General features: G+C 38.8%; 1 protein-coding gene across 2 annotated transcripts in view; it reads right to left on the bottom strand.

The window, feature by feature from the left end:
* Positions 1-14,978, bottom strand: part of RECK (reversion inducing cysteine rich protein with kazal motifs) — a gene marked incomplete at its 5' end in the record, with an annotated part of 67,019 nt that overhangs the window by 20,193 nt on the left and 31,848 nt on the right. For both annotated transcript variants that reach the window (XM_084279744.1, XM_084279743.1), the window contains 7 exons: positions 2,356-2,496; positions 4,761-4,897; positions 5,739-5,951; positions 7,228-7,407; positions 8,737-9,004; positions 9,398-9,595; positions 10,868-10,901. In XM_084279744.1, coding sequence (XP_084135870.1) covers positions 2,356-2,496; positions 4,761-4,897; positions 5,739-5,951; positions 7,228-7,407; positions 8,737-9,004; positions 9,398-9,595; positions 10,868-10,901 — 1,171 coding nt within the window. The remainder of the gene's footprint in view (positions 1-2,355; positions 2,497-4,760; positions 4,898-5,738; positions 5,952-7,227; positions 7,408-8,736; positions 9,005-9,397; positions 9,596-10,867; positions 10,902-14,978) is intronic.

The following is a 14,978-nucleotide window of genomic DNA, read 5'->3' on the forward strand; positions in this document are numbered from 1 at the left end:
ATAAAATGCAAAAGAAGAAAATATGTTGGCTTTTTTTTTTAACTGCAAGGACTTAAAAATTGCAAGTAAACAATAACAAAATAAATAGAAGATTCACATTTATTTAATCCAAAGGGTTATTTAGTCATTTGAATAGGCTGCCCAGGGAAGTGGGTGTGTTTTTCTGTTCTTAGCATTCAGTGTGCGTGCCCATACTGAGTCACCAACCCTGTAGGTACTTAAAACACATATAGATGTGGCACTTAGATACATGGGGTTCAGTGGTTAGACTTGGCAGTGCTAGGCTAAAAGTTGGACTTGATCATCTAAAAAGGTCTTTCCCAACCAAAATAATTTTATGAGTCTATGAAAATTACCCTAGAAGTGATGAACTGCAATAAATCCCCTGAAACTTTCAACCAATAAAAAGACTGAATTCAAACAGAAAAGTCACCTCCAACTTTTAGAGGGAAAAGGGCTCTGGGTAAGCTTGTTTTCAGATCACTCTGAGTGACCTTTGCAGCAAATGAAGACAATACAACCTCTATTTAGGTTTTCAGAAAAACAAAAATAATGTTAAGGGTCATGGAAACATAAGCAAAACAATACCCAATGCTTCACAAAAATAATGAGTTGAAGTCTACCCTCACTTTTAGAAGGGCCCAAGCTCTTTTTCATGAAGCACATGTAGAAGTGAAGCAAAACCCAGCTGACTTCTTTTGTAGCTAAAAAACACCGGAAAACTGCTGAAGAGCCACAGAACTGCCAGAACAGAAAAGGCTCTCAGGGAACTGATGTGAGACAGTTACAGCAATCTATCACTTCCTTTAGAAAGGATGCTGCTTCATGCAATGCACTTTAAAAATCAGTGTCCCTCTCGCTCTTGCGGCCTCTCAACACATGCAGTCAGGCCATCACCAAACGCAAGCTTTCCCCTTCGCTTCAAGAACCACAGCTGATGCCTCACATCACTGAATGATGCCTTTTGCTTTAAAGGAAGGGGAAAAATCATTGCAAGCACTACTGGTGTCTAATGTAGAACAATGAAGGGGCTGCAGAAGTTGCACATCCTACAGTCTCCCACCTACTTTGGTAGATTTGACCCTTGTTATCAACACCAGCCAAGCCTGCCATTTCAAAGTTAGATAGTGGAAACTGGTTCTACGTGAGGCTCTCTTCCTCAGCCAACTCACATTTATGCATGGAGCAGAAGCTAGACAACACCTATGTTATAAAAATTCCCAAATGACCACCAATGCCTTTCTAGTGAGGTGCAGCTGTGTCAGAAGTGTCACTCAGCAAAGCAGCAGCAGAAATGTAGTCAGGTGTGTACCCACGCATCTCCAGACATCGCCTCTGATGAGAAGTGGTACCGTGGGTCTTGTGGAAGGATAAGACAGCACAAGGTCCTTCATTCATATTTGTGCTGTTTCTCAAAGTCAGTGCCTTTTTCCTCCACACTAGAAGTCTTCATACAGATTTGGGAGAGACACAGAGCTAACCTGCCTTGCGGTTTTGCCTTTTTCTTCAGCCAATGAACTCACAGCACTCTCTGTCATTAAAGATGAAGTTCAGAGATTCTGCATCAGTGCTGCAAGCTCAAGCAGCAGAGAGAAGAAAGGAGAGACAAACACATCATGTGTCATGTCACCCCCTTCCCAAGCCCTACACATGGGCACTCTGAATCCAGTGGAGCAACAACAGTGAGCTCTTATGAAAAATTTTGGGTATTAATTTAGACCAGAACTAGTCATCCATGAGCTGCCGGAGAGATTTTGAGAAATTGACCTTGCCTATAAAGGATTTGGGACAATTTCATGTAAGAAACCATCTTCAACTTTCATATAACACTGAAATTGCTGCCAATGCAGCACCCTACATTGGATCAGATTCTTAGGCCCCTCAAAATATCCTCCCTGAAGACCGACAGCCTGATTTTCTTTAATATCAAGGCAAGACATAATGTCCATTTTTTCATCAGTAAGGAAAACAATATGGATATGACTAATAAAGTATAGAAAACAGGGCAATACATGTCACGGTGCCTGCAGCTGCAGCAGCGAGACGCACTGTATTTGCAGCATTGCATGGTTGTAGTTCTAACTAGCAGGCCGGCTGCTCAGAGACCACACATGCAGATTCATTTCCTCTGAAGGAAAATAAGTAATGTGTCTTCTAATAAGACATTATGTTCCAGTGGACAATAAAAATAGGAACATATTGAGAAATCAAAAGAGCTAGAAGGTAGGCTACAGCTTTTGAAAACACAAGTAATTGCAATAATACTGCGAGTGTCAGCTTAAAACTTTCAACAAAATTTCACAAAGGTACCTTTATCAGTGAAATTCAGGTAAACTGAAGTCGAAAACCCCTTACCTGGTACACACAGGTATGGAAGACACAGTTCTCCAGACTGACATCCTTTTCTGTTCACTTCACATAACTGATTAGCTGCACATGGATTTGGATTACACGGATGCGTAACATCTTCTACAATGTTACCTAAAGAACTTGGGCCTGAAAACAGAATATACAGCTTCTATGATTTAAATGAGTTTTATTTTTCTTCAGTAAAGCAAAGGATTTCTTACATACAAACTGACATTTTTAACAATTCTGAAATATTTTTTAATGTTTTTAACTAAACTTGTAGAAGGCTGACATGATAAGATAGTTAATTCAGAAGTTTAGTTCTCAGTCCTGGAAATGACAACCCAGATGATTCTTCACAAGCAAAAATCACAGAATCACAGAATTGTAGGGGTTTAGAAGGGACCTCCAGAGATCATCAGGTCCAACCCCCCCTGCCAAAGCAGGTTCCCTAGGACATATGGCACAGAGAGACATCCAGATGGGTCTTGAATATCTCCAGAGAAGGAGGAGACTCCACAACCTCCCTGGGCAGCCTGTCCCAGGGCTCTGTCACCCTCACTGTGAAAAAGTTCTTCCTGTGCTCCAATACATTTCCTCTATCTTGTTTCCCCAATAATTTTCTCTATATGAAAAAAATACAAAATGACAGTATCTGGCCATTGAATTAAGAGAAGTCCCAAAGCAAATAATTGTCAAATTGGAGGATTCAATTACAATTGATGTTTAATCAAAGTTTGCTATAATGGATAACTTTCGGTTTTGTTTTCCTTTTAATTTACTAGTAAAGTTTGCCTGTTACAAGATTAAGGAAAGGGAAGATAACATGGAAAAGCAGCAGCTAAAGGGAAAAAAAACCCACACCCTAGCCTTCCATACATGGTCTTTCTGGCAACAACTTATTTGCTGAAGCATGTTTTCAGTTGCAGCTCTTACTAACCAAAATTTTACTATTTTTCAAGTTCCTGGGATTGTGAGAAAGAAATATAAAAATTTAACTTGGAAAAAGGTCTAAACCAGATAAACCCTATAAAGGTCTAAATCTTACAGAAGTAACTGTGCAATAGAAAGTAGTAATAGGGTAGAGCAGATTTGGAAAATAATGTAAACATATGCATTTAAATGGATTCTAGAATCAAGATCAAATTTTACTAATACAATTGTGTTCCACACTGAGGGATAAGACACGATAGAAAGAAAACAGAGCCACAAAAATTTCATTCTTTCATATACCTACTAAACTCATGTTCTATTGCTCCAAGAGTTAATTTGGGTTTTGATTATTCTGTTTGCACAGTTAAAGACCAGAGTTTATGCACATCTTGGGTTCAGCTAGGATAGAGTTAATTTATTTTCTAGCAGTGAATGGAATGCCATGTTTGGGAGTCAGGGTGAGAGCAGTGCTAATATCACACGGATGTTTCTAGTTGTTGCCTGGCAGTCAGGGACTTTTCAGTTGTTCATGTTGCCCTGCTATTGAGAAGGGAGGGGACACAGCCAAGACAGGTGACCCGAACTGGCCAAAGGGGCTATTCCATGCCAATTGTGTCATGCCCAGCATAAAGGGGGGCTGGTGGAGGGAGGAGCAGGAAGTTCCAGGACACCTGGTTTTGGGGACGGTCTGGTTTTTCGGGACAGCTCTGGACTGTACGGTCTGAGCTGTGCAGTTTGGTGAGAAACAGCATTGTGTATCACCAGTTTCATATATTTTGTTATAAAGTTCTGTTATCGTTGTTATATCCATCTTTCTGCTATCTCAGTAAACTATCCTTATCCCAACCCACGAGGTTTTGGTTCCTTGGGTTTTCTTCTCCCTTCCTTTCTGCCTCCCCCCCACCCCTCCCCAAAAAGAACAAGTGGCTGTGTGGTGCCCACCTCTCAGCTGGGGCAAAACCAGGACAATGCATCAGGCAAAAGTGCAATTTTGTACATTGAGAAGTTGTGATGTTCTTTAAGTGCCATTTATTTGGGATCAGTCCTCCCAGGCATGATCCAACTTTCGTCCTCCAAATAAACGGTGTCAGTGATTCTTTTATTATAGCCCTTTTTTGGCATGTGAGATGACTCCTTGAGGGACAGAGTTTCTTTAACATAAGATTAACTAGTCTACTTGCAAGTGTGTAAAGATTACTGAAATTCAACAAGCCAGATTACTACATGATACAGATTAGTATGCTTGCACTGAATGTGTGATGTACCAAAGAGAGAAGTGTGGTGGGTTAGCCCTGGCTAACAGCTAAGCTCCCAGCCAGTCCTTCCCACCCTAAAAAGGATGTGGATAGAAAACATTTTAAAATTGCTTTTAAAACTAATAATGCTTTAAAAACAAATAATGGGAGTTATTAAAAGCAATGATATACATTCAAAGTATCTTGGTTTCTAGTTTGTTACATAGGTGTGTTGACACTTACTCAGGTATGTATCCAAAGGGATACAGTTCTCCAAGTCATCTGTTGGAGATAAGAGCTCACAAATACTTTCAGCTGAGTGGCCTTCGGGGAATTTATTATGATCTCCACATTTCTTCAGTATTTCCACACAATCTGATCTTCAGATAAAGAAAGAAATAGAACTTCATGAACACTACTAGAAGAAAAAGGTCTTTCCACATTGTTTCCTTCCCTGAATCTACAACTTTCTTCTTCTGCCTCACAACAGCGTTTTTATGCTATATATACATATACATGTATTCATATGCTACATCTAACATACAGGGGAGGAACAAAGTTGTGACACAAAGTAAGGAACTAACTTTCTTAACACTACTCCTCCTCTAGTTTAGGTCTGGTGATATTCATTTCTATGGCATCATACACATGCATATTCCAAGACCAAGGATTTCCCTGATTTACTCATGTAGAATATTGGTTGAATTCTATCTCACTACCCATACTATTAACTGGTTTGTCTTCTACCCAGTCACCTACTTGCAAAATTTTATTTTAAAAAAACCCAAAACAAACCACCCCCCCAAAACAAAACAAAAAAAACCCCCAACAAAGCCAAACCAAACAAACAAGACCCCCAAAACCCCACAATCCCTTCATTTTTTTGCACACCTTTCTATCAGCTTAAAATCACCATTAGGTCCCAAAACTGAAAAAAAAGTAAAGGTTTTGTAGGCACCACAGAGTACCAAAAACCAATCCCCCCCCAAATAAAACTTTACAATAGAAGCACATATATCCATCTCATTAACAGGTGATCATCTTCCATTTACAGTGATGGAGATTCAAGCAATGACAAGCAAGCTCATATTCCTTCTGGTGTTTGCCTTGCCATGTTTTGCTAACATAGTCAAACACTGTCCTACAGTGACTTTTTAGTTCTCATTAAAATCCTCAGCAGAACCCCAAAGCTGTTATTTCCCCTGCCCCCACAGTACTTACTTGCAGATAATACTTCCTCTAGATTTGCTGTGGCAAGGTTTAATCTGCAGTGAGCAGGCAATTGCCTTCCACATTTCCGGTTGGCATTTTTTAATATCAAGCACGGGAATATTTATAAATGGCATCTTAATACTCCCTTTTTCCCACAGCTTCATGTCATTCATGGCTCCCTGGTCTGACTGAGTATTGCAGCTCCTAAAAAGTTCTGTTGGTCTTAAAAGGAGAAGTTAAGGTATGGCATGTGTACAAGAAAAAGAAAACACCATGTATTTTACCTTTCACCATATGAATTCTACAACCTTGGTCTGGCTTGCTTTTTGTGGTATAAAATGAGTCCCTTCCACAGGTACACAAGATCAAAATCAATCTGAATTCTGTCTTGATACAAAATAAGCTCTTCAAGGATAAAGGCTGAGACCCTCTTCTCACCTAACACCTCTTAGATCAAATATCACTTAATTGTTTCTTGCCTGAAGAAAGATGACTTAAAAGAAAATATCTTAGATACCCTGAATACCAGTGTGAATATTTCCTGGTGAATCACTAGTGCAAGGTCATTTATAATTTATATTTGCCCAGGCTGCATCTATAACACATGTCATTTGACCACTCATAAAACTTACAGCAATGCAGACTATTTCCATAAAAAAACACAGGCTTCTAACAGCTGACAAAATTTTGAATGTTTTTTGAATCACAGAATCACAAGGTTGGAAAAGACCTTTAAGATCATCAAGTCCAACCATTCCCATCCTAAGCTAAACCATATCCCTAAGTACCTCATCTACCCTTTTTTTAAACACATCCAGGGAAGGTGACTCAATCCCCTCCCTGGGCAGCCTGTTCAGGGCCCTGACAACTCTTTCAGTGAAGAACTTTTTTCTAACATCTAATCTGAACTTGCCCTGGCACAGCTTCATGCTATTTCCCCTTGTCCTATATCCTGTCACCTGGCTGAAGAGACCATCGTCCACCTCTCTATAGTCTCCTTTCAGCTAGTTGTAAGCAGGAATCTCAAACTATTTAATTTGTAACCTTGTAAGTACTAATACAGACACCACTTTTAAATCATACATTTAGCCCTAGAGAGTATAAAACCACAGAAATATCTCTGCAAAAAAAGATATTTTGAAAAAAGAGTAACATGTAAATTTAACAAGAATTCATACATTATAATACACAAGATTCCAGTAACCACAGCTTACTTCTCTATACAAGACAGAAGAATGTGCTGTTAATACATGACATTTAATAGATTCATGGGTTAACTTTTATTCTTCTAAGTTTTGTTACACTCATAGTTAAATTATTTCCAAAAGTTTACTCTAAAGAAAAATTACTTAATTTGAAAATTATTTTTAAAAATATTTGCAGAAAGACATGTACATACAATCTCAAAATAAACCTGAACAACATTTTGGTTTGTTTTTTTTTTTTTAAATCAAAGCACAGGAATTCCTTTATAAAATATTCAGTGTCTCTCTCCTACCTGTTATTAAAATTAGTGCAGTAAGTAAGATTTCTACAGCCCAGCTGACAAGGTTCTCGTACATCTGCTAAACAGGTCAACATGGAAACTTCAACTGCATTATACTCACAAAAGCGATCAAATTCTTGCCAGCTCTGTGAATTGCCCCAGCTCGTGCTATAAAGTTTAGTGCAGAGCTCTCTGGAAAGAAAAAAAAGCATCATCATCAAGAAAAAAAAAAGACAAAATAAAATGAAAAGAACAGCAATCGTTCAGATATAGCAGAGCCTACTGGTTCTTTGCTGTTCACAAGAGCCTGCTCCCACTGGAGAAGACTGTGGTACTGCCCACAAAGTTTGGAAGAGTATCCACATGTTGTACTCAAAGTAAACAATCCCACCTGACTGTTTCTATAAGTTTTCCAGTTTTACTTAAGAATGCTAGCAATTCTTTAAGCTGGTAAGACTGAAAGACTTCAGAATATAAAACTACAATATTCAATAAAAAAATGTAACTGCTGGAAACCTGAACTAAGGGACTTTAAGGTGAGAACTATCCAGCTCATTTTAATTGTAGTCAATCTAGGTTGACATGATAATGAATAGCTTCAAATCACAAGTCCTCCTCCTGCAGTAATAATTGTTAAATAAAATACATTTCTTCCTTTGCCCTGACGTTTGAAACAGGTGTACTGTTTATTGCTTGTGTCTGAGATGATTCCTGGTCCAAGCCACTCTTGTTCACAAACTATCCTATAAACTACAAGCATTTCCCACCTCAGATGAAGGTATGGACTATTAAAGTCCACTGCATATTGAAAACGTGATTGGAGGATCCTTCATTGTCAAAGCAAGCACGTATCAATATTATATCAACTGCCCTACAGTGTACTAAAACATTGCTGTTACTGGAACCTCTCTTTAATATGAAGGGAAGCAAGAGGTCAAAAGTCGATGTTTGCAACTTATTTTGAAATACTGATGCACGTAAAATGCAATAATGATCTATTTTTCAAGTATAGCACAGATGACTGCTCTCCATTTAAAATGCTCCAGTCATCTGCAAGCATGCACCTATTTGCTGAAAGCATTTGTAAAAAAAAAATAAATGTTGGAAGTTAGTTCCCTTAGTTGATTATAAAATAACACAAGTTATTTTTTTTCATTGACAAAAATCTGAATAGCCTTTAGTGAGGAATACTGCTAAGGTTTTCACATGCAGCAAACAGAGTGTGTGCAGTTCGTTATCCCCTCGGCTCTTCAGCAGCTGGTTAAGGCCTCTCTTAAGGTGCAGGTTTCATTAACTCAGAAGGTCTGCTATAAGAAGCCTGTGCTAAAAGTGAAAAAAACCGTGATTCCCTCTAATGGAATAGTATGTTTTTGAGATGCAAATTAGGTTTTGGACGGATTATGTCACTCATCTCTTTACCTAAAAACTGTTATTTTTCAACTCTTTGACATGAATGGCAGGATTTGGGCAAAGGGCTTCTGAAGCATTTACACAATTGTAAATGAGGGTGGAGACACTGACCTACACGTGGAAGAATTTGCTTTAGAACAGCAATGGAGCTTAGCTCCATCGAGGCCCGTTGAAGGTGGAGGGTGCACAGTGACTCCTGGGTGAACTGATCTTGAGCTCTCAAGAAAACATTGCCAGAGTGGATCCTGTGGGAGAGGCATTGTTTTACAGCCTTCTATAAGTCCATCGACAATTTCAAGCTCTGTTTTCATTGACATAAGAATCCTTTTACAGGCGGCCTGACACGCATAGTCTTCTGCTCTGTCACAGCAATACAAACCTGTTCAACAAAATAAAAAGGGTAATGAGTGATCAAGCATACAACCACCACCACCAAGATGCATGACTTAACAGCCCTCAAGAGAAAAAAGTGCTCTAAGGAGGCTTCCCCTCCTCCCAGATAATCTCAAATACCACTGCTTCTTTTAAATGCAAACAGAATCAACTCTGGGATAAAACTACTAGAATGCAGAATTAACAAAATTAAAAAAAAAACAATAATGCACATTCAAACAGAAGTTATCACTATATAAATCCATAACATAGCAATACATTAATACAATTGATACCTTAGTGATGCAATAACACATTTTATATTAAAAGTGCATAAAATCCTGAAATGTTCTCAGTACTTTTTATAACTCTCAGTAAGGAAGGATTGCTTCATACTTACTATCTGTAGGATTTCTCATCGGATAGGACTGTGTATAGTTGTTCACACAGTGTATGAGCTGAGGGCTGATCGATGCACAGTAGTTTTCAACTGCTTTAATCTGTGAAGGACCAGGAGAAGAGTCTGTCCGAAAAATCGCTTGGCAATACTCCCGGCAGTTTGTGTGATGACCCGCGTAACTGCAACACACGGACCCCACTGGGGAAACAAACCACAGAAAAGCATGGGTTCCCACACAGAGGAATGAAGACATGTCTGTAGCCCAACACAATGATGCTCAAGGTATTACTGTGGAAAAAAATATGGAGAAATTCTTCTCTGTTCTACTAAAATAATCTCAGTCCACTGGGAATAGCTGTAAGCGGCCCAATTACATTTGCTTGTTTGGCTGGAGAAGAAATGCCCTAAAGTTGCTTTGAACTCAAGTTCAAATGTCAGCAAGACAGCTGAATTTTATCTTCAGCTATCCTGTTCTTATTTAAAGTAAACAGGCTTGTCCTAAAACGGAATTATTAGATTAATATTATTAATAGCTGGAGTGGGTCCAGAGGAGGCCACAAAAATGATCAAAGGGCTGGAGCCCCTCTCCTACGAAGTCAGGCTGAGAGAGTTGGGCTCGTTCAGCCTGGAGAAGGGAAGGCTCTGGGGAGACCTTACAGTGGCCTTCCAGTACCTGTAAGAAAGCTGGGGAAAGAACTGCTCACAAGGGCATGCAACAGGATGAGGGTTGATGGTTTTAAAAGGGGAGATTTAGGTGGGCTATTCGGAAAAAAAAATTTTGATCTGTATGAGCGTGGGAGATCACTGGAACAGGCTTCCCAGTGAGGTAGTGGAGATCCCATCCCTGGAGATATTCAAGGTCAGGTTTGATGGGGTTCTGAGTCACCTGATCTAGTGAATGTGTCCCTGTTTACTCCAGGGGGGGTTGGACCAGATGACCTTGAAAGGTCCCTTCCAACCTTACACATTCTAAGATTTATGAATAAACAAATTATTATTAGAGTTGTATCCTAAAACTCATTAAAAATAGAGAAGGTATTGTGATTCACCCATTTTTTATACATCAATTACACAATTAATTATATTAATTACACTTTTACTAGAATTAATTGAGACACTGATTTAATTTTATTTTACATGGTACAATATTTCATCTATGCATTAAATTTTGTTACTTAACCCATGTCAAATGAAGAATGCAGAAGGAAAAAGATGAGCTTCTAGGTAACAGTCAAAACATGACAGTAACTCCCACAGACACACAAATTAAAACATGATATAAATTATATTAACAGCCCAATCCCCTTCTCGTTTGAGCATGAAAAGTTATGCATGTGGTTTGTCCTCCTATGGAACCAAATCTGTATGATTTGTGCATATGCACACCCACAGAATTTCTTACATTTTAGAGAAAAAAAACATAGAACAATATACAAGAAAACCAAGACAAACTGTTCATTGCATACTTACTTTCATTTCTGTTAATACAACTAAAGAGAGCGTTCTGAAATCAAAACAAAAACAGTGTTACAAGCCACATTTGAATAAATATTTAAAAGTCCAGTAATTACTAATAATGAGCTAATACATTTTGTTCTTATTTATTCCATTTGGATTGGATTAAAACAAAACCACTAAACAAAATCACTGGAAGTAGGAAATGAGAAGATCGGGGTGACCCGAGTTCTGCGTGCACTCATAATAAAATACATAAATATTCAAGCTAGTAAAAAGATCTGGTGGTCTAACTTAGAAACGGCATGCTGAAGTAGGATGTTCCAAAATGTTTGGGGTTTTTTTAAAATGCCAATAATTTTTAAGAGTCTATGTGAAAAAAAGAAACTCTGCACAGATGCAGACATGCAAATAGTGTGCCTATGCACAGTGTGAAAAATCAACAAAATAACTCAACAATATCCCTTAAATGCTAAATCACACTCTCAACAACCTCAAACTGCAGCTAAAAGATACAGTTGGGGGATATACATCTTAAATGACAGAAGAAGGGAAACACATACACCCTGCCGTTTTGTTTCGGAGGACTCTAATCCGGAGCCATAGAGTGGATTAGAGTCCTCTGAAAAGAGAGACTCAGAGTAGTCCGGGTTGGAAGGGACCTTTAAATGCCGTGCAGTCAGACACCCCTGCAATAAGCAGGGACACCCTCCACGTGACCATGTTGCTCAGAGCCCCATCCAACCTGAGCCTGAATGTTTCCAGGGATGAGCTATCTACCACCTCTCTGGGCAACTTGTTCCAGTGCCTCACCATGCTTACCATACAAACTCTCTCATGTATATCTAGCCTGCATCTAACCTCTTTTAGTTTAAAACCATTACCCTTGTCACATCAAACTATCTCCACCCTTCCTGTAGGTCCCCTCTATGTACTGTAAGGCTGCTATAAGGTCTCCCCAGAGCCTTCTTTTCTCCAGGCTGAACAAGCCAACTCAGCCTGACTTCACAGGAGAGGTGCTCCTGCCCTCTGACCATCCTTGTGGCCTCCTCTGGACTCGCTCCAACAGCTCTATGTCGTTCCTGTACCGGGGACCCCACAGTTGTATGCAGCACTTCACGTGGGGTCTCATTAGAACAGAGGGGCAGTCTCACCTCAAGACCACTGAACTCTAGCCCAAAATAACCACAGTCTTCCTCACACTGAAAAAGGACATTTCTTTTTAAAAAAAAAAATCAATACTGCATAAAAGCTTTCCAGAACTCAATGAAAAGATGAAGTGGAAATTGCAAAATGTAGCTGACAACTCCCAAAGACTTGTGAAAAAGAAGAGAAATTTGAACCCCCTCCATATACAAATCCCCATCTTTTCGTTTTGTGTGACAAAACATAATCCCCATCATCTTAAATGTCCTGATCTCCTTAATTTTCCCTATCCTTATCGTTAAGAAAAATTGTACTTTACACAGCATCTAGATAAGAAAACAGAAACACCATCATACCAACTCACAAGCATATTGTAGGATTAAAATCATGCTTCAGTACAGAAAAATCAGATGTGTTCCTACCTCTACCTAAGAAAAGGAAGAGACCTCAAACTGCAGACCCGTCTTATGTTCAGTAATTCACTAGATTCTTCATCTATGTCAGTTACTAGTATTTACTGCACTGTAGAGAACCAGGTATCCTAAATAATCTTTGGGGTACTTCTGTAAACATTTGTACTGCTGCAAGTAGATGGACCTGTTCTACTTTTCAAGTGAAGAAAATACAAATGTGTCAGGAATCATTCTGATGTTTTTGTTTTTCACTTTGTCTTAGAGATTGTTTAGAGCGCAGGAGTTTATCTACTTGCTTTCTTGTCAGAGATAACTTGAGTCAATCTCTTTTGGCAGCATCCTTACTTCCAAAACATTCCCCTGCCCAAACTATGTAGGGTTACAGAGAAAACAAAGTAACTGTCAAACTGATGAAATCTCCCAGTGGCTAACTCATGAAAATACCAGTAACTCGAACATCTGAACGCTGAGGATTTCCTCTCAAGCAGCTCGCTCGTGTTCAGTTACACTGAGCAGGGAAAGGCAAATACAGAACATCTCTCTGTTCACAGGGAGAGGCACCAACAGGCAGTCTCATCTCTGCTACACAGCCTCGGTATATAACCCACACCTCCTGCACCCTTTCCCTTACCTACCCACCTTCAGAGACATTTTAAATCCTGACACCAGAATCAGTAAGTATTGGAGTCCCAACCTATTTCACTGAAGTGCTACTCGTTAAGCACACGTATTCCACTAACCAGAGAATTCCACAATCAATCCCACTTTACATTTTTTCCCTCCTGAAAGTTATTTAAGTACCCAAATAAAAACATGATTCCTTTAAAATGTTCTTCATTTTCACAGCTATCTTCGTCCCCCTTTCTGATGTTGATTTAAGGACAAGCACTTCAGGACTCAGATTTGCTTTCTATGCATGAATTAGCACAGACAGTTCTGATGAAAACCTGAACACCCAGAACAACTATTTATTGCACCAAAAGATGGAAAATTCACATTTTAACTTCAATTTGTAAAGCCACAAGCTTTAATGTTTCAGTTTATATCATGCTACTAGCGATTTTATGTGGTAATTCAAATCACAAGTCCCAACCTGCCAGCTACTCATTATGCCATGTAAATCATAGTGGCACAATCCTGTTTTCTTGTCTCACAGTTATATGATCTCTTTGATAATATATTTGCATGTAGTGAAATATGTTAGCAGTCAGACACAAGTCTTTAAAGCAGTCATGATACTGTTGTGAACAGCATCACTTTCTTTTTACAGTCAGAAATTAATTTAAACCATGAGCAAACCAGATGTGGCACTGAAATAATGACTCTAGGAGAATAAACGCAAATCTAACTTGAAAAGGTAAGTTAGATTTCCATGAACATCACCAGCCACTTATAATTTTAGTGATCACGAATGAAGAAGTACAGGTCTACTGAGAACACCTCAAAAATTCAAAATCTGCCTTACATAAAACAATGCCCAAAACCTCACAAAGTGCAATTTAGACATTTTATTCTCATTCTTTAAATATCCTCTATCAAAGTTTAGACCTTTCCTCACAGGATCACAGATACTACATAATTTCTCCAAGACCGAGAAGGCATTTGCAGCATCATTCCTCATCCCAGAAGCAAGTTTTAATGTGATCCACTTTAGATTTTCCCTCTTTACTGTGCATCAAGCTAATCCTGTCACCTATTCATCTGTGTAACGTGGATGAGGGTCAAGAGAACTCATAGAAATACAACATGTAGATGGGAGTCATCACTATCTGTAAGAACAGACTTACATTCTTCTCTAAAGGCTGATGGCACTTTTACAGCATCATACATGTGTCTTCTGGGACAACACATAGTGACTTTCTGATAACCACCATCTGACAGATATCGTATGGATACCGAAGTACCTGACAATACTGTTAGCACAAACAATATACAGAATCATGATGCTGCAATAAACTCAGCTACAAATTGTCATGTTATTTGAAAGTGGAATGTTACAAAACAGTTATTAAAAAACAGTTCAGAGATAACTGTGTCACTAGCTCTGTAAACTGAGATTGCAGTTTCTAACTACACCAAAACAGAGAGGAACATTGAGAAGATTATGGCATCCACCAACATTCCTCCTCTAAGTTGACAAAAGATTATCTTCTTATAGTAATTTTATGCAACAAGTTTATACAGGAAGCACACCAGATAATAAGTCTTCTTTCTGTAGTTCAAAACTGTAATTCCACTGACTGCTGGATCAGTGCAATAATGCTGGTATTTCTATCAAGAGGAGGTGATCTTCCCCATCTTGTTTTAAACTCTTCTCTCCCTGTTCCCAGTACTGTGTAGCCTTTACACCAGCACTGCCACTAAACATCTTCTCATGACCTGATTTTTCTCAGTCACCCTCCTCTTTCTCATCTCCTAGGAATTTAAATCAGTGGTTTCAACAAGCATAAGTTTAAATACAGTAAGAATAGAAAAAAAAAAAAGATCTTTAGCTATCATCATCTTTTAGAAGGAGCTGCCAGATGCCAGGGCAGACTAAGGTAAAGAGAAGGGTATTTGTATGACTA

The sequence above is a fragment of the Gallinula chloropus genome, assembly GCF_964237585.1.
Source record: "Gallinula chloropus genome assembly, chromosome: 2".
In the NCBI taxonomy this organism is placed as follows: Eukaryota; Metazoa; Chordata; class Aves; order Gruiformes; family Rallidae; genus Gallinula; species Gallinula chloropus.